General features: G+C 38.2%; 1 protein-coding gene across 14 annotated transcripts in view; it reads right to left on the bottom strand.

Moving 5' to 3' along the window:
• Nucleotides 1–17,843, bottom strand: part of scrib (scribble planar cell polarity protein) — a 73,436-nt gene that overhangs the window by 22,421 nt on the left and 33,172 nt on the right. For 11 of the 14 annotated variants that reach the window (XM_042728063.1, XM_042728056.1, XM_042728067.1 and 8 more), the window contains exons 2-20: nt 16,737–16,854; nt 16,123–16,201; nt 15,678–15,767; nt 14,896–14,952; nt 14,710–14,773; nt 14,376–14,450; nt 13,991–14,135; nt 13,155–13,273; nt 12,572–12,771; nt 12,293–12,459; nt 11,092–11,222; nt 10,863–10,991; nt 9,854–10,030; nt 9,226–9,648; nt 7,109–7,171; nt 4,189–4,278; nt 4,015–4,092; nt 3,586–3,915; nt 2,213–2,293 (exon numbers count right to left, since the gene is read on the bottom strand). In XM_042728063.1, the coding sequence (XP_042583997.1) occupies nt 2,213–2,293; nt 3,586–3,915; nt 4,015–4,092; nt 4,189–4,278; nt 7,109–7,171; nt 9,226–9,648; nt 9,854–10,030; nt 10,863–10,991; nt 11,092–11,222; nt 12,293–12,459; nt 12,572–12,771; nt 13,155–13,273; nt 13,991–14,135; nt 14,376–14,450; nt 14,710–14,773; nt 14,896–14,952; nt 15,678–15,767; nt 16,123–16,201; nt 16,737–16,854 (2,616 nt within the window). The remainder of the gene's footprint in view (nt 1–2,212; nt 2,294–3,585; nt 3,916–4,014; nt 4,093–4,188; nt 4,279–7,108; nt 7,172–9,225; nt 9,649–9,853; nt 10,031–10,862; nt 10,992–11,091; nt 11,223–12,292; nt 12,460–12,571; nt 12,772–13,154; nt 13,274–13,990; nt 14,136–14,375; nt 14,451–14,709; nt 14,774–14,895; nt 14,953–15,677; nt 15,768–16,122; nt 16,202–16,736; nt 16,855–17,843) is intronic. The other 3 variants (XM_042728057.1, XM_042728070.1, XM_042728060.1) reach the window with 2 other exon arrangements.

Genomic DNA, 17,843 nt, shown 5'->3' with positions numbered 1-17,843 from the left:
TAGGCAGCATTTCATTTAGCTGGGTTTTCAAGGAACGTAAGAGTCCAGGTGTTAGTTGAGTGAAATATGTTCCTGTACAGGACTGATCTGGACCATCATGTGACAGCCAATGTGGAGCCCTCTCATGCATTCAAACAGAATGTGTTTTCCACTTCACCTACATATACTTGGTTTTGAAAACCTGGGTTTTCATGCATCAAATCAAAATGTGGAGACACATTTGACCAGGGGAGTGAAAAGAGAAGGGAATGTGCAATAGGAGAAAGAGGAAATGCTGGAGATGCTTTAGGTAGCAAGATCACGTGTTGTGTTAGAGAGAGTATTAAAAAGAGCAGCTTCAAGAAAACCGTGACCAAACTCTACTACAGCTTGTCATATTTCAGTGAATTCCAGATATATCTCATACACTTTGATTAGAGGACCTTGCATTCACAAAAAGTGAGCTTAGTCCAGGACAAATTACAGTTATAAAGGTAACATGCACTTTAAAAGTTTGATTACAGCTGTACTAAAGCAATAAAACACCTTTTAAAAATGCCATGTAAACACTTTAGTCTCACTGAAATAGTATCAGTCTGGTTTTTGGTAAGGCAGAATAACAGATCTGTATGTGATTGTAACATGGCTTTGTCCAGCATCTTAACATGTTAATGTTAATCCCGAGTACAAAAGGCCTCGGGATTGAGCTGACATGCAAGCTGCATTTAATTCCATTAATAAGCATCAACTCCATTATAACTTTGTATATAAAAGTACTAACGATTCATCACATTACTACCCTTTTACTATGAGTCTTTAAATACTACCCTTTAATTATGATCTGGCTCATGTCTTGACCACATGCTGTGTTGAAACTGTGGCCTAATGTTGCTGCATTTTTGTGCATTTTCACAAAGTCTGTACAATACTTGAGATTCTCTTTGTAAAGCCAAGGGACATGGCCTAACCTGTCCTGCTTTCCATGTGAGGGAAGGCTATTCTTGATTTCTGGTTACTTTGTTTAGCAGATGGTGACAAACAGAGGTCAGCGCTGACCATTCAGTACCGGCGCTTACCGCAGGGTGACAGAACGGCAGCTGCTAGGGTAACGCATACAGTTACCATGACAGCAGGCCCACAGAACAAGTCAAAAACCTCCCGTCACCACACCCGACACCAAGCAGGCAAGAAGTGTGTTAGTGAAAACCCATGCAAGGACAGAGGGAGAAGAAGCAAGATCTCGAAATAAAGAGAGGGCTCAAGGGAGACAAAACAGTTGGGATTATAATTGTTATAATGCTGAGTCGCAATACGGGCAAGGTTACTAGGAGAGAAGTTTACAATTACACACTGACATCATTTCATTGTTCAAAGCAGAAAGGTTACGGTGTACAGCACATTAAAACAGCAGAAGACTGGGCTCAAACTAACTGACTAACTCATCCATGCAGTGAGCCGGATAATTAATTATTTTTATTACATTTCTCACAATGTAAAGTGACTTTATTTAGATCTAATATACAAAATACAATCTATTAAATAGCTGCATAGCTGACCCAAAAATGTAGATGTTGTCATGTCCTCACACCCAAACCCAAACCCATTTGACTTTATTTTGTAAGACACAACATGAGGCTATTTCCTTCTGTATAATGAAAGAGAATAGTGACTTTCAAGCTTCAAAAGGGACAGTATGTGTGCTACATTTTAAAACCATACAATAGTTTTGTGTGAAGAACTGACTAAAATCAAGTCATATTCCTACTCATATACAGATCTGGTGCATCACAATTAGTTATGAGAACCAAACCCTATGATGTTTGGCATGACTGAGATTAAATGAAGACATGGCATGACGTCTTTATGTGCTACATTTTAATATACAGGAACATGAATGAGATTTGAAAACTGTGTAAATGAGTCTCTCTCTTGCAAAACTATCATATGGTTTTAGAAGATTTAGAATGCAGCCCATGATTGTATGGATTATTTTCATGGCACTGTTTGGCATTTTGGAGCTTGACAGACCCTGGTAACCATTCATGTTTTGTATGGAAAGCTAGCGTCAAAAATGTGCTAAGCGCATTCCAAGGAACAAATTCTGACAGGTTTTTTTAAACGGCATGAAGTTGAGTTTATTATAACATTTACTATTTTTTGAGTGAACTATCCTTTTAAACCTAAATTAAATTGATAAGCTACATTAACTAGAAAGAGAGACGAATGAACTCACTGAAATGACCCTGTCTCCCACGTGCAGGATATTGTCTCTGTGAGCAGCTCCTCCTTCAGCAATACGAGAGATGAAGATTCCCTGAGAGAAAAGCAGAAAAGCACAGCCAATGAAAATCTCATCTCAATCCAAGTTGTTGAGGGAATTTTCCTATGAACACCAAGGATGCATTTATTTGACCAAAAATACAGAAGAAAGCACTATTGTGAAATATTAATATAACTAAATACACAAAGAAACATTCACAAAGAAGTGACTGTTTTTTTATAATTTAGAGACACCACTCATAGCAAGAAACAGATTAAAAATATAAAAAGTAAATTAGTAAATAGTAGATAACTAAACTATATAAAACAACAAAAGAAAAGAAGCTTTTGAAAGTGTATCCTTGAATAAAAAAAATCTAGAACTAAATCAGGTCTCATTTGATTAAGACTCTTTTCATAAGAATCAAAAGAAAAGTAAAGAGTCCTAGGGGAGTTTCACAAAGAATTAAAAACAGGTAACACTTGTAGTAACACATCTCTTGCAGTGCTATGTTAGCTGCTGACTTGTTCAGTGCTCCTGTACAGCTGTTAAGAGCTAGTCAGTATGCTGGTGTAACATGCTGCAATGCCTCAAGCCCCTAGAGCAGAAATGATCCTGCTGACCTTAAAATTACCTGCCTTGCTTTTAGTGGTTTATTATATGTGCTTATTTACAACTCTAAAGATGTAATTCAGACCTTCTGACAGCCACTTGATTCTTCAAAGAGAAATCTCAACAGTTTAACAGATACACAGTCTGCAAACAATCAGCACTTTCACAGTATGTTCTCTAAAACTGGGTTCAGAACGTTTCATGCCGAAGACTCAAAGCAGCAAACAGATCAGCAGACAAGTCAGTGAGATCTACTTGTTAGTAAAAACAAGCACAAATGTCAAGCAGAAGGACAAAAACAGGACTTACAATTACTCAGCACAGAGTGTGTGCATGTGCTAATGTGTGACTGTGTCTCCTTCATGAAAGTGGTGCAAAAATGTGACCATGTCCGAAAGATAGAGGGCAGTATGATGTGTGTCTGCAGCGGAGATCCAAAAATACTTCATCCCCTGCCATCCGATAATCTACTGGCCCTATCAGGTGTCAGTCCCTGTAATTCTAATCTTTGCCATCTCGGTCAGCCATGCTAGAGGTGCTGAGAAGCATCATGCAGAAGCTTACGAAGTCCATACGCTTTTGCTAAACATGTTAAACATACGGAGAGAACGGATGACATGTCCTGACTTCTGTAAACCACACTGCACAACCTGACACCGAAGCAATGAACAAGGCATAAAATATTCATTACAAGGCAAGTCACGAGTGTATATGCAAGAGCGTCTTGTGTTTACCGTGTCTCCTACTCTGTAGGGGGTCGACCCTTTCCCTCCAGCGATGCTGAACCCTAAACCTTTATCGTTGCGGATCAGACAAGTGGCTAGTTGCAGCGTCGGCCCAGCGCTGACAGCAGGAGAGGCAGGGTCCAGGAGGAAAGGCAGCCCACTGGACCGTCTCTCCCGGGGGAAATAATCATCTTCAGGTCTCAGTGGCGTGGTGGTGATGGCGTTCTCTGGTTCAACCATGCGTTCTCGCAGAACGGTCATAACCACGGCCGCCCCTGAATTGCGCAGGGCCTCGACAGCTGTGTGATGCTCTGCTCCGTGCAGGTCTACTCCGTTCACCTTAGAACAGACGAACACAATGATAGAGGATTTATAGCAGCGTGAATGACTGGTTCTGAATGGGGCAACTCAAAAGAGGAAATGAAAACAGATGTTCACCTCAAGAAGTTTGTCTCCCACTTTGACCCCAGCACGAGCTGCAGGGCCTTCTTCTGACACTCTAGAGATGAAAATACCCTGAAAAGGACATACACAGTACATTACAACAAACCACACACACACATAAGCATTTACTGAAACTCATCAATTGTGTGAAAGCTCATTGAAATGTACCTCATCATCGCCCTTATAGGGTGTAGATCCTTTCCCCCCTGCTATGCTGATGCCTAACCCACCGGTCTGCCTCAGGATAGTCAGGGTCAGCTACACATGAAGCAGAGAGATCAGAAATTCACAGACAAATGCAGAACGAAATACTTCAAAACGTTTGCTATGATATGCGTGGCTTGACTCACAAAACAAAAAACAAACCAAAAAGTTTTCATGCAGTGCATGCTTGTTTAGAAAGTATTTATAATATGAATGACTGCATCTCTGTTCAGACAGATCAAATATATTGTCCCAACCAGCCTTCTTTCCTTGATGTACACAGTGCTTTCATATAGATACATTAAAAAATTTGCTCTAATTTATGGATTATTGGACAAGATTTTCATATTCAGACATGCATTTAAAAACCAAGCTGAAACATAACACAGCCCAACACCTCTGTTGATAAGATGAGCCCTTGATGCTTGCAAACCGGATCAGCTTGACTGCTTTTGTCTATTTATTGAAGCAGTTTGGGAATGTGACCGACTAAGTGGTTTACCCACATCTTTTCAATCTTTGGAGTGAAAAATTCAACACTAGAGGATTATAAAAAGAACTGGTGTGAATTGTACACGATGCACACAGTTAGGGCAGGATTCAAAAATATGCCAGACGACTATGAGTTTGTAAATGGTTACAGAGAAAAACTGGGCATCATAAACTTAACAACTGGAAAAAAAAAAAAGTCTGTGTCCATCAAATATAATGCGGTTTTAAAATCTGCAAACTGGCTCTGACTTTTTGCAGCTACCATTGACTTTCCCAGACTGTAAATCAGAGCAAATCTAGAAAAATCTAGGCAAATGTAGTGTATTCCAGCCTTTACTCACACTGGACAGTTTATATGTACAGAGACCATAAAGTCTATACAAAATGTACATTGATCTATTCTATACAGAAAATTTCACGTGAGTCTGTTATGAATGTAAGGAATCAATGAATCACAAGTAGATTCACAATTTCATTATGAGACTAATGTGATGAATGAGATATGTCAGTAAGATTTTATTTTAAAGTTTTTGGATTCTGTGCTCAAAAGAACAGCATTTCTTTGAATTAGTAACTTTACTGTTATTTTTTGAGTTTAATGCATCCTCGCTGAAGTCTTACTGACTTCAAACTATAGTGTATATAAAATTATTAAGACCAAGAACAAAGTTGCTCCAAGAATCAGGGAAAGACATTTGATCGAGTCAAATTCAACTACTTTAACATTATATTTAATATTTTTTTAAATATAGAACATTATACATTTGATCAAATAGTCAAAAGTCTGAAGAATCAAGGAGAGGAGGCCAGCATTGGTGGGACAGGACACCAAGGATCTGTTTGATTAATGCAGACTGTATAAAGAACACATGCTCAAGTTTGAACATCACCTGTCTCAAAACTTGCATTGATTCAAGTTTTGCAGATTAATGGCAGAAGACTCCACATCTAGTTCAATGCTACTGAACATTGTACTGTAACACATTCATGGCCTTTTATAACGACATCATGAATTAACAGAAACATAAAAAAAAAAATAATAATATCAACAGTTCAACTGAGGACAATTTAATCTTAAACCACTTTACATTTGTACTGACTGATTAAGGGATGGCATACGTCACCAAACAGTCACAACGTGACGTACCCAATAGTCACAAAATGAATGGGAGGGTGGTGAACTTTTTTGTGGGATGGACTAGATGTGGTTGATTCTACAACAGCAGCCATGCAAAGTGGGCACAGTGAGTGGGTAGATGGGAAAAAACAAAACTCAAGTGAAGAAGAGAGAACAATGAAACAATGAAATCTTTAGAGACGTTTAGCTCTTTGTGTGCCTAATATAAATAAATGCTCAGCTTCAGGCATATTAAACAAAGCGCAAAGTAATTAGTTTTTTGGTCTAATGCTATGGCTGATGGTCACATCTTATATTGGCACTGGGTCAGGAATTATTAAAGAAATAATACTATCCATTCATTAAAATACAAAAAAATTCTTAAAATGTATGACATGGATTAGTGCATTCAAATGGTTGAAAATGATTGACCTATCAATTGCACTTTGAAAAAGAAAAACAATAATTTGGTGGGTTTTGGTTTTGGAGAACCTCAAATCTCACTCCATCTGGTTTACGTGCAATTATACAATGACTGATTTTAGGGGAACCCGGAACATCAGTCATATGTATGGCATATATTTTTACATGGCAAGTAACAAATGCTAATAATTTCATTACGGAACTATACACAACTTCTTGTGTGGTTATTGTTCATTTCAATCAGACAAAACAGAGACACTTGTAATATGATGCAGCCAAAAATAAATAAAATTTTCCACTGTATGTGCTCCTTGCTCCTAGGTGGCAGAACCTGACAGAGGGGTAGGCGGTGGAAAAGAGGGAAGAAAAGAAAAACAAGAAAAACAGGTGGCAGACAGTAATAGAACCCAGTTTGGAGAAAAACATGGTAATGGAAACACAATGTTTCATTAAAACTTAAGGGCAATTATTAAGATGAAAATATAGTTTATGACATACTTTCAATAACCACAGAAAATGCCTTGGTCCATAGACTTCCATTGTAACTTCATTACCGCAAAATCTTAACTTTATTTTTTTAAGTACTCAACCCAAAATATTCTTCAGTTAACAGCTGCACCATGACCATTTTCTTCTCCAAACACTACGATCTATTACAGCTGTGGCTTATAAGTAAATGTTAGTCAGCGATTTCCCTAGCCATCCGGTGTGGATTAATGAAGGAATTTTGTGGCGTGACGTGATTCCCTGAAGTGCAGATGAACGATGAGTGAGTAAATGAACGAATGATCAAAAGAGGGAGAGAGCGAGGAAGAGAGCGGGAGTTTGGGCGGAAAGAGAGTAGGTACAGACCTCTTCCTCCTCAATTCGAGCAGGCTCAATCAGCAGATTATTGACTTGATCAAATGACACCCCCTGTTAGGACAGGAACCAGCGAGAGGGCATGCAGATTAGTCAGGCCAAAAAAAAAAACAGAAGCTGTATGACTGGAAATTAAAATTAATTGAACAAACATTCACACAGGTGACTGAATGACCGACACACACACCCACAGTAAGACAGGGCGCTTCCAAAACCACCACATATACAGCAAACAACACTGACCTGCACACTGAAAGAGCTTTAAAACAACATGGCACAGCTCAGTTCTCAGACTCATGAAATAAAACGACTATTATCTGGAAAAGCTTGGTATTCATACGGTAACTGTACAAAAACATAATCTTGCAATTCTGAAAAAAGTAATTATACAGTCAAATCATACTTTACAAAGGAAGTCTAAAATGCTTAGCAATATTAGTAATTTAAAAAGACTTGACAGGGAAATCAAAACAGCCAACTGTCTGGATTAAGCAACCCAAGTTACAGGTTGTCAATATTAACCCCAGACAAATCCCTAGTGTGTCAATGCTATAAAACACAGATATAAAGCAATTACCAACATCCACACAAATGTCAATATTCACAAAGGAACAGTAATTTACTTTTTTTTTTTTTTTTAAACTGAAAACATGCATACACAAGTCCTGCACAAGCATTCCTCAGCCGCTCATTCACCCAGTCATGGAGACCACACACACACCTTGGAGTTCCTGACCACGTTCAAAATATTTTAACCAGATATATATAAATCCTGGCTTCAAAGATTAATTTTAATATGTATAGCTGAATTAAATCATATTTAAGAATTCAATGAATGATTGCAAAGCATTATGTTGCATAATTGTAGGAAATTAATTCTCACTCGCAGTGGTTGTTACATTTCTTACATATTTGCTACCTGTAAAACCCCTAAAGGGTTCATGCAATCTTTCTGGTTAAAGTATGCATTTTAAAGACCAATGAGAGTCCTCATATTTCTACACAATAATAATTATAGAAAGAAAAAAAACAGTGGAATTGTTCATTGATGTGAAGTTCAGGTATAATTTAAAATGATCCGCACACAGACAGTTGTGGAAAAGGTGGGCAAAGAGGGCAGTGTGCACTGATTTCCCCAGGCAACAGAGACAGCAAATGATGATGAGAAGCAAGAGCAGTGCTCAATGGGGTGGAGTCAAGCTGTGGAGGAGGAGCTAAACAAAGCCAAAGGGTGGGGCAAAACAAGGAGAAGCTTTTTCATTTGAGGTTCTGTCCTCTCAATTTGACCAGAGGCAGAGGTCATCTTAAAACAAGCATTTATCATTCAGACAAAACAGTCTAAGATAACCATGGCATACTTTGCATGCTGCCAATATTCATTCCAGTGACACGATGGCTCTGATACAATGAATGAAGCTGAATGAACAAATATTGTCACAGAGGGGTCTAAAAGTGTGAGACGACAAACTAAAACAAAAGTGAGACAAACCAAAAGATATTCTGAAATTTTCTGTACAGTACTGTTCGAAAGGTCAGAGGTCAGTAAGAATTAATGTGTCTTTTGATCAAAAGAGACAGGAGAGACTGGTAGAATGATTTATGAAAGATCACGTGACACTGAAGACTGGAGTAATGGCCCTCATGGGAATAAATTATGTTTAAAAAAAAGAATTACAATTTAAAATATTATTGTAATTTAAAATAGTTTTTTAAAATTGCAATAACATTTGACAAAAATCCTGTTTTTACAGTTTTTTTGTTCAAATAAATGCAGCCTCGGTGAGCCTAGAAGACTTCTACTAACCTCAAACTTTTGAACAGTATTATAACTCAAATTTTCTGCTGACAATATAATTTTGCATTTAAAAATTTGTATAAAATTTTAAAAATGTAAAACGGACAGATATACACTAGGGGTCTCGAACTTTTACCACTGTATTTTGTACATCTGAGACTGAAAAAATTCTGCACTCTGCACTAAGATGTGTGAACACGATTATTAAATAACACCACTTAAACCCTCAGACAATATAAACTGATTTCACCAACTTTCAATGAAGTAACCAGGATTTCCCACACCATTGCTTCTAGAAGTGAGCCCTTCTTACCTTCACAGGCTGCAGGGACGAGTTCATCTGACTAAGCCTGTTGTCTTCTAGCTCAGCTGCTTCTAGTCTTTGCTGAAAAGGGGAATTGACTGTTACTCCTCCCTCGTCCTCCTCGTCTTCCTCCTCCTCCTCCTCACCATCCCTCTCATCCTCAGGGGTATGAGCAGTAGGTGAGAGGCCCTCATGACTGAAGCCTTGCAGCAGGGCGGCGACAGTCTCTGGTTTGGGCAGCTTGGTGATCTTGAAGTGCTTTTTGTAGTGTGGTGTGTCTTTACGTATGAGCCGCTGTTTCTCTGCAGGAAAAGTCGGCGTTCGAGGGTCCTCATCGCTCCTTTCTGCATCTTCATCATCCTCTTCATTTTCATCATCTTCCTCCTCATCACCGCCACGGATGATGGGCTCTTCAGCAAAGTGCACAGTAGGCTGCGAAGGCAAGAAAAACGGTTTCCTGGATTACTAATGCAGTGACAATCATTATGGTTCAGAATCAAGGAAAAAACAGAAGGACTTGGTGAAACAAATCGCAACATACTCAAACAAACCAAAACATTATCTTTACAGTAGCTTGCACTTGTACAATAGAGGTCACAGTTACATTCAGGATGTGCTGAACATACTTCATACATACTTCAGTATACTCCACCTCCATCTCATCCAGCTCCTCCTCTTCTTGACCCTGACCATCAGTAATCTCCAACCCTGTACTGTTTACACCCCGCTTCTCATTCTGAGAAGTGGCAGAGGCGGTGCTACTGGATGCCTGAGAATCATGACTTTGATTGGACAGCCCACTCAACCGTTTCTCCTGTGAAAAACCATTATACATAATCAATGGAAAAAAACTGAGCAGTTTGTATCTAATAATTAAATAATAACACACACACACACACAGACATATATATATAAACTGTTTCATGTAATATAAAAAAATATGTAATGACGTAATATTTAAATGGAAAAATATTTAAATTAATAATAAAATAAATACAATAAAAAAAAATTTTTTTTTTAATATATATATATATATATATATATATATATATATATATATATATAATCTACAAGCTGGAAAAGACATAGCAGTCCAAGACCACTGTCTCATATGAATATCTTTTTAAATATAACATGGTTTTATAACAAAGAACATATTAGTCAATCTTATCCAAAGAGAGAATTTATGTGAACAGCAATATATATTTTTATGCCTAAAATCTTGATAGTTTTCCTTGTAAACTATTTGTATAAAATTACTGTATTTAGTAAGTTGCACCTGAATATAATTTGTATTATTTATAAATATTATAAACACCTTTTAGTTCCCCACACTCCACAAAGAAATTATACAACAGTATAGAGAACAATAATGAAAATTTAAGTATAAAATAAACACAAACTGCTCTGTCATTCATAATAAACAAGTTATGGCACATTTTAGATGATAAGAAGATGTGACACATTTAGCAAAATATGCTATACTATCAGTGCACCATAGTTCTACAAATAAACTGATTCTGTGCATTTATTTCCATTCAAACTGATGGAAACTAATAGAAGCACTTTTGGACCAAAAAAAAAAAAAAAAAAACAAGACAAAAAAAAAATGTAAACAAAACAACTGTGCCTTTGACTGAATTTACCTCAGAGTCCGGGGACTCCAGCTCCTCATCTGGCTTGGCTGTATAAGCCTCATTTCTTCTGGCTTCAATGACATTCTTCATTACCTTCAGCTCACTGGGATGAGGTGTGGCTCTCCTCTGAAGACCCTGCTGGTTCACATATACAGCAAGAGTGTTAGCACATGTACACAATTTCATGTAAACAGTTGTCCAGAAATCATAAACATCCTGTACACATTTCCACGCTCACCCTCTTCTCTGCCGCAGTCTCCTCATCTTCCTCTTCACGTTTGGAGTCATCCTGGAAGTGAATGACCGATACCCTGTTCAAATTAGTGTCTGTGGGCCAGGTTTCATCAGCACTCCTGTCCAGTAGATTCTCTGCAAAGTATATTACAAAATATTACAATTTGATGCGTGTCCTGGATTCACTATGGGTGTAGTCTTAGCCTCGGACAGCTGGACAGCATGGGCACAAACCAGACACAGTCCTCTTTGTAGTGACTTTAAATTAGGGCTGCACGATTAATCAAATGTGATTTTCTTGTCAGTAAAGCCGGTTCTGTGATTAGTAGTAAAACAGCAGCATTTACTACACAGAGCTGTAGATCTCTGAAAAGCTACCGAGAAAAAAATATAATTGCAGACCATATAATTGTACGATTACGAAATCGAAGAAATTGCTCGTGATAATGACAGCTGTTTGTGCAGCTTCTCAGTGAACTACGGCACTGTGTAGTAGGCTTAAATGCTGCTCCATCTGAAAGCACATGAAAATACCAGATTTAATAATACGTTTTTATTCCAAACTTCATCACATCAGTCGAGTGTTTGAAATAATTCCTTCTGTGAGATGATGTGGCTTCTTACACAGAACAACATATTTCATAGTATTCTGAGAAGTGATAAAGGCTATGTCGATTAGCACTGCATTACAGATATACTTTATTATAATGAAAATTATAATAATAAGAACTCAAATACACCATATATTGCCATAGTCATGTGTTTATTAGTCACGATGAATCAACGAAACCATTTAAATCTTCAGCTTATTCAGCAACTGTCAGGTTTCTTCTGCAAGGCATATTTGGAATTTCCTTGCTAGAGCGCCCTCTGGCTTTCGGATGGAGATTTACTACTCATCACAGAACCATGCTTCACTGACAAGATATGCATAACAATCACAGCTTCGGTCTAACCACGATATCGATTTCATTTTGATTTATCATGCAGCCCTACTTTAAATGCACTTTTTCAAACAAAAAGGACTACCACAACATGATTTAATTGAATGTTTCAATCAAATGGTCTGTTCCTGACTAAGTAAGCAGCTCTAAGTCAGAATAATCTGCAAAGTGGGGTAGACATTTAGCCAAAAGTCTGGCTATGCAAAGCCTCTTTGGGTGTGACTTGACAGCTCCATTCACAAGGACGGCAGAGTGTCTTACCAAGGCTCGATGACGGTTGCTGAGGCAGCAGGTAGCAGGTGAGAACTTTTTCCCCAGTCCGCTCATCGTCCTCTGTCTGGAACTTCAGCATGGGCTGAGACTGGTTCTCTGCCAGCCACATGGCCTTCAGGTTCAGATTGGCCAATGCGAACGGTAAATTCTGCAACCTGGGACAGAGAGCAAGAGATAGAGAAACTTCAGTGCATGAAACTAACAGCTGGTAGCAATACTTATGGTCACTCAGCATCCAAAACCTGTGATATAGGGAATCATTTTCACCTGTTGCCTGCCACGTCCAGCACGTGTAATTCTGTTGCATTGGCCAGCTCAGCAGGTAGTTTTCCCAAACGGTTATCTCTGAGAGAGAGCACGTTCAGGCTGACACATCCTCCCAGTTCTGCTGGCACGCTGCTCACGCGGTTTCTGTCCACATTCAAGTTGGTCAACTTCTTCAACTTCCCAAGTGAGCGAGGGAGGGACTGAAAGAGAAAGTTTTCACAATGGGCTCTGCTCTGACACGTCTGCTTTCCTCAGAAAATTTGGTAATGCAGTCCTGCTAATATTGTTATAATTAATTGTGATTACTCATTTATAAGTTATTTCAGATTAAACCATCCTTTAAACAAACAAATGCAATGTAAATGAATTTCAATCTACTGTATAGCTGATTTGTTTACATATCATTCCCACTATTGTAAGATTTAAAACAAAAAACATTGTGGCATATACAGCAAAATAATATGGAAGCATTACATCAAATATAACCTGATACTCTAAAACCAGTGTCATAGAATTAAAGAAAGCACAGTAAGCAAATAAAGGCAGGCATAACAGATATCATCAGGTGGTGCAGGTTGTGTACCTGGAGAAGGTTCTCAGTCAACATAAGCTCTGTCAGGTTCTCACACTCGCCAATAGAGTCTGTGAGATGCACTAAGCGGTTCTGGTTCACTTTCAAAATGGACAACTTCTTAAGTGAGCCTGTTGAGAAAAACAAAATTCACAGATGCCTTGAGATAAGTACAAAAACAACTGCAGTCATATTAAAATGGTTTCAAGATGAACACCAAGGACAATAACATGATTTTAAAATGAATTATACAGTATACATAAGCGATAGTAGCTGAAATAAAAAAAAAACATTAAAATGTAATTTGTAATGACAGTGCAGCCACAGGATGACCCAAGTCTGCTGACACTAGGGGGCAGTGTTGTGATTCTCTAATCAATAAAAACATTTCTTAACACAACTTTAAACATTGACTATGATCATAACGGTTCAAATAAGTTCTAATTTACAATAAACAATTTTACATTATTAAAGGTGTATCTTTTTGTCCTGAAAGAAACCAAATATTTGTACATTTTTGATGTAACTTGATTGGAACTTTGACACCAGAGGATTCAAAATCTCCCTCTGGCTAATCATAAGACTCACAACTTAAGTCACGTGTAACTAAATGCCTACACCCTGTGAGCAAATAAGGTATCAGACGGAATGCAAGTGTGACCATTTTGTTTGTCACCTTACAGGTGCTGACTGATTTTAGACTGGGCAGCACTTGGTTTTCAGCAAAATGATTCAGAGTTTACAGTGAAGGCAGGACAACATGTTTATTTAAACAGCCATGTCTCTGTACAAGAAGCAGGAACAATATCATATTTATTGATGTTTGTAAGAGGGATATAGAGTTTCACCAATGCTGTCTGGCAAGACTTCCAGGAGGTTCTCAGAGAGCAGCAGGTCCGTGAGGGCGATAAGGCCACTGATCTCTGTGGGAAGCTGTGATAGACGGTTCTCTGACACGTCCAAGCAAACCAGCTGCCGCAGGTTCCCCAGCTCCTGTTAAACACAGAGGTTATCTTTCAGTCAGCCGAAAGTGAATTAAGGCACTCTAGTTTCCACTTCAGTTATCACCAGAACAAGCACATGGCACATGCATTCAGCTGTGCTGAGGGTAAACAATGTCTGAAAAGGACAACATCTGCATGAATTTGAACATTTATCTGAACTAGAGATTTTAGACCATAAAGACAGATGACCAGTATGATAATGAGCCAATCAGAAGCTCTCTGTACTCACAGGAGGTAGTGAGGAGAGCTGGTTTCTGTCCAACCAAAGCTCACGAAGATTGGGCAGTGCCCCAAGTGTGTCAGGCTGAACGGAAGAAATAAAAAGAATCAGATTAAAGACAGGATATGCGGCAAACAATAATTTACAAAAAAAAAAAAATATTTAATGATAAATTAATTGGCAGGCTCTCAGGTTCAGCTACGGAAATGATAATCAGAGATCCACTGGGGCAAACAAAAATAACAAGCTCTAAATAAACCTGAAAACATGGCATGCATGTGTGTGCATGATTTCATAACTAAAACATCTCAATTATTCTCAGGACAAACTATTCGCTTCTTACCAAAACTTCCAGTACATTGCTGCCCAGATCCAGCTGTTCCAGTTTAACCAGGAAGGAAAGAGAGCTAGAGGATGATCGAGACAGGTTTCACATTTAACATTAGTTTTATCCATTTTTTGGGGGGTGTAAATTCAGAGCATGAACACTGTGGATCTAATAACTGCAGTTTGATGGGAAAATACTCACGAGGGTAAAGATTTCAGTAGATTCTCCCTCAGCTCTAGAGTCACCAGGTTTGACAAGCTGAGAGAAGAACACAAGAGAAAGAGTCGAGACTGAGTGTCAGATGGTGAGTGTGTCGCTCAGTTTGGAAGAGTAAGGGGCTCCTCCATCTGCACGACATGTACTGTAGCCAAAAATCAAGTGTGTGTGTGTGTGTACATGTGTGAAATGGAGAGAGACAGTGTGTGTCTGTATGTGAATGGCAAAGGGAAAAGGTAATAAAAATGATTTAAAAAAAAATAAAAAAAACATGCATTTAAATATTTTAAAATATGCACATTGTTTTTATCCATAACTTTAGTTGCATAAAATTAAGGGTTGCATTGTGAGGCTGTACTACATGCATATAGTTTCATATAAATGACTGACATAACAGATACATGTTATGATGCTTGCTTTTTAAATCTATCAGAATGAAACACATATTAACGCTATCTATTTTCAAAAAGCATGTAACAGATCTTATGTGAATAAGTGATCTATGAATAGATTCATCAAAAGTTTGACCTCGTAATGTTTAATCAAATGAAAACGATGGAATTCTCCTGGACAACAGATGAATAAAACATCATTTTCATTTTTTTCAATAATTTTTTAGGTGTATACGTGCAAAAAATATTACATTTTTACCCAATACATTTTCTTGTGGAAGGGACTTTTTTCAGATTTTTTTTAGTTTTAAAAAAAACAACAACAACAAACTAAAAACAAACCCCCTGGAATAGAACGTGTTCATATCGACTTACTTTCCAATGTCATTAGGTAGAGACTGCAGCGACACGTCATTGAGTGATAGGTGAGCCAGTCCTCTGAGCTGTGTGAAGCCATCAGGCAACCTGAGACCGACAGAGACAAAAGAAAAAATGAGACGCACAATGGAAAAGGTTACTGCTAACAGCAGCGCCCATCTTCCTGCTCTAATGTAAAGTAGGAGTGGGAAGCACTTGAGTGATGAATTAAGTTGACATCCTCTAATAGCAGTGTGCAGACTGACCCAAACAAAGTGTCTGTTACATTCTCACCTGCTATAAAAATAACATTACAGCAATTTAACAGAACATATGATCATTTGTAAATTCTTTTTAGTGTCTGACTTTCTTCTCTCTTGCCAACCTTTCTACACCTTTCATAATCAAGAAAGTGTCATTTGGTATGAGCCAGAGCTTTAGGGGATTCTTCCAACACACTAACCTGGACAAGGGGTTTCCGCTGAAGTCTGCAATCTCCAAGGCCTGACAGAATTTAATGTTTTCGGGAATCTCAGAAATATCTGAGAGAGAGAGAAAGGCACAGTCAGCAAGATATACTGAAGGAGTGTCACGACAAACTGAGTACTTTTTCAGGCTTCTTAATAATGGCTACCAGATGGCCTGGAGGAACGGGAGGAGAGGGTGATTTGACTGTGGTGAGTTGTCTGTAAGTGTGTGTGTGTGTGTGTGTGTGTGTGTGTGTATCTTATATGGGATCCGAGCCACACGTTAGGGACCTAGTGAGAGTCACTTCATTTGCAGTTGCAGAATATAACACTGCATAGTCTAAAATACAGACCAACATGTTCAACATTCCCACAATCAATCCTGAGACTAACAGTAAATGTCCCTCGGCACATGAGAAGACAATTGGGCGTTGAAATTGATGTACACTTCTTAAATAGACATGGCTCAAAGACAACATTCCAGAGCACTGTGTAAAGAAACTTTCAAGTGGCACACAGGATGTGTGTGTAAATATCTCTAGATGGGTGTAGTTTAAAAGCAGGTTTATTTTTCAGCAGCAGTGCACATTTAAGAAAGCGTTTTACACACCATTTCTAGAGATGTCTAGCTCCACCAGCTGTGTGAAGTTGGCAACGTCGGGCGGCAATTTTTGAATCTCATTGTCGCTGAGGCCCAGCTTTCGCAGATTGTGCAATCTGAAGAAAGGCTGAAAGGTAAAGAAAGAGTACAAATTAGATAAAACACAGTTATATACTGGCCAGACAAATGCATCAAGGGAGGAACAATATAGATAGGCCCTATATTGGTTACTAATTCCTAATATTGGATATTTAATTAAATAACCCTAATTAAAAAACATCAATAAATAATACCAAAAACACAAAAGGGATAGTTCACCCAAAAATGACAACTGTCATTGTTTATTTACCCACTCATTGTCCCAAACCTGCATGGCCTGCTTTCTTTTGCGCAACACAAAAGATGATGATACCATATAAGTGACCACTGACTTCCAATTTATAGAAAAAGAAAACAAATGAAGACTTGCTCAATTTATCTTTTTATGTTCAATAGAAGAAAAGAAGGCATACAGGTGTGAAAAGGGCTTCTCTTTTAAGAGCTCATGTCACCATTTATTTTTTGGATGGTTATCCTGTTAAGAACACTCACTCTTGAAGAGGGCCTCTCTTTTAAGAGCTCATGTCACCATTTATTGGTTATTATAGGCCAACTGGTATCTGACTTGTCGGTTGTTTTTTTTGCATTACATTATATCTGATTGATTTGTAGAAATGAGTGTCGGTTAAAAAATTTTAACCCCTAACCCAAAGTTTTTCTAATAGCAAGGGACCGAGCATAAATGGCTGCCCACTGCTCCGGGTGTGTGTTCACGGTTCACCATAGTGTGTGTGTGTGTTCACTGCTGTGTGTGTGCACTTTGGATGGGTTAAATGCAGAGCACGAATTCGGAGTATGGGTCACCATACTTGGCTGTCACGTCACTTTCACTTAAAAATATCGGAGCATTGAAAGATTTACAAAAACAAGGTTATACACTATGCTTCAACCAAAAAAAACAACTTGCCAATCAACCAACGAAAAATTTGCATGTTACCAATGAAATTCAAATTAGCAAAACTACTTGTATTTGCATGTTACTTTAAACAAGCCAGATTGGAAACTAATGACCACTGC

This window comes from Cyprinus carpio, chromosome B7, assembly GCF_018340385.1.
Source record: "Cyprinus carpio isolate SPL01 chromosome B7, ASM1834038v1, whole genome shotgun sequence".
In the NCBI taxonomy this organism is placed as follows: Eukaryota; Metazoa; Chordata; class Actinopteri; order Cypriniformes; family Cyprinidae; genus Cyprinus; species Cyprinus carpio.
This window is presented reverse-complemented; position numbering and strand designations above follow the sequence as displayed.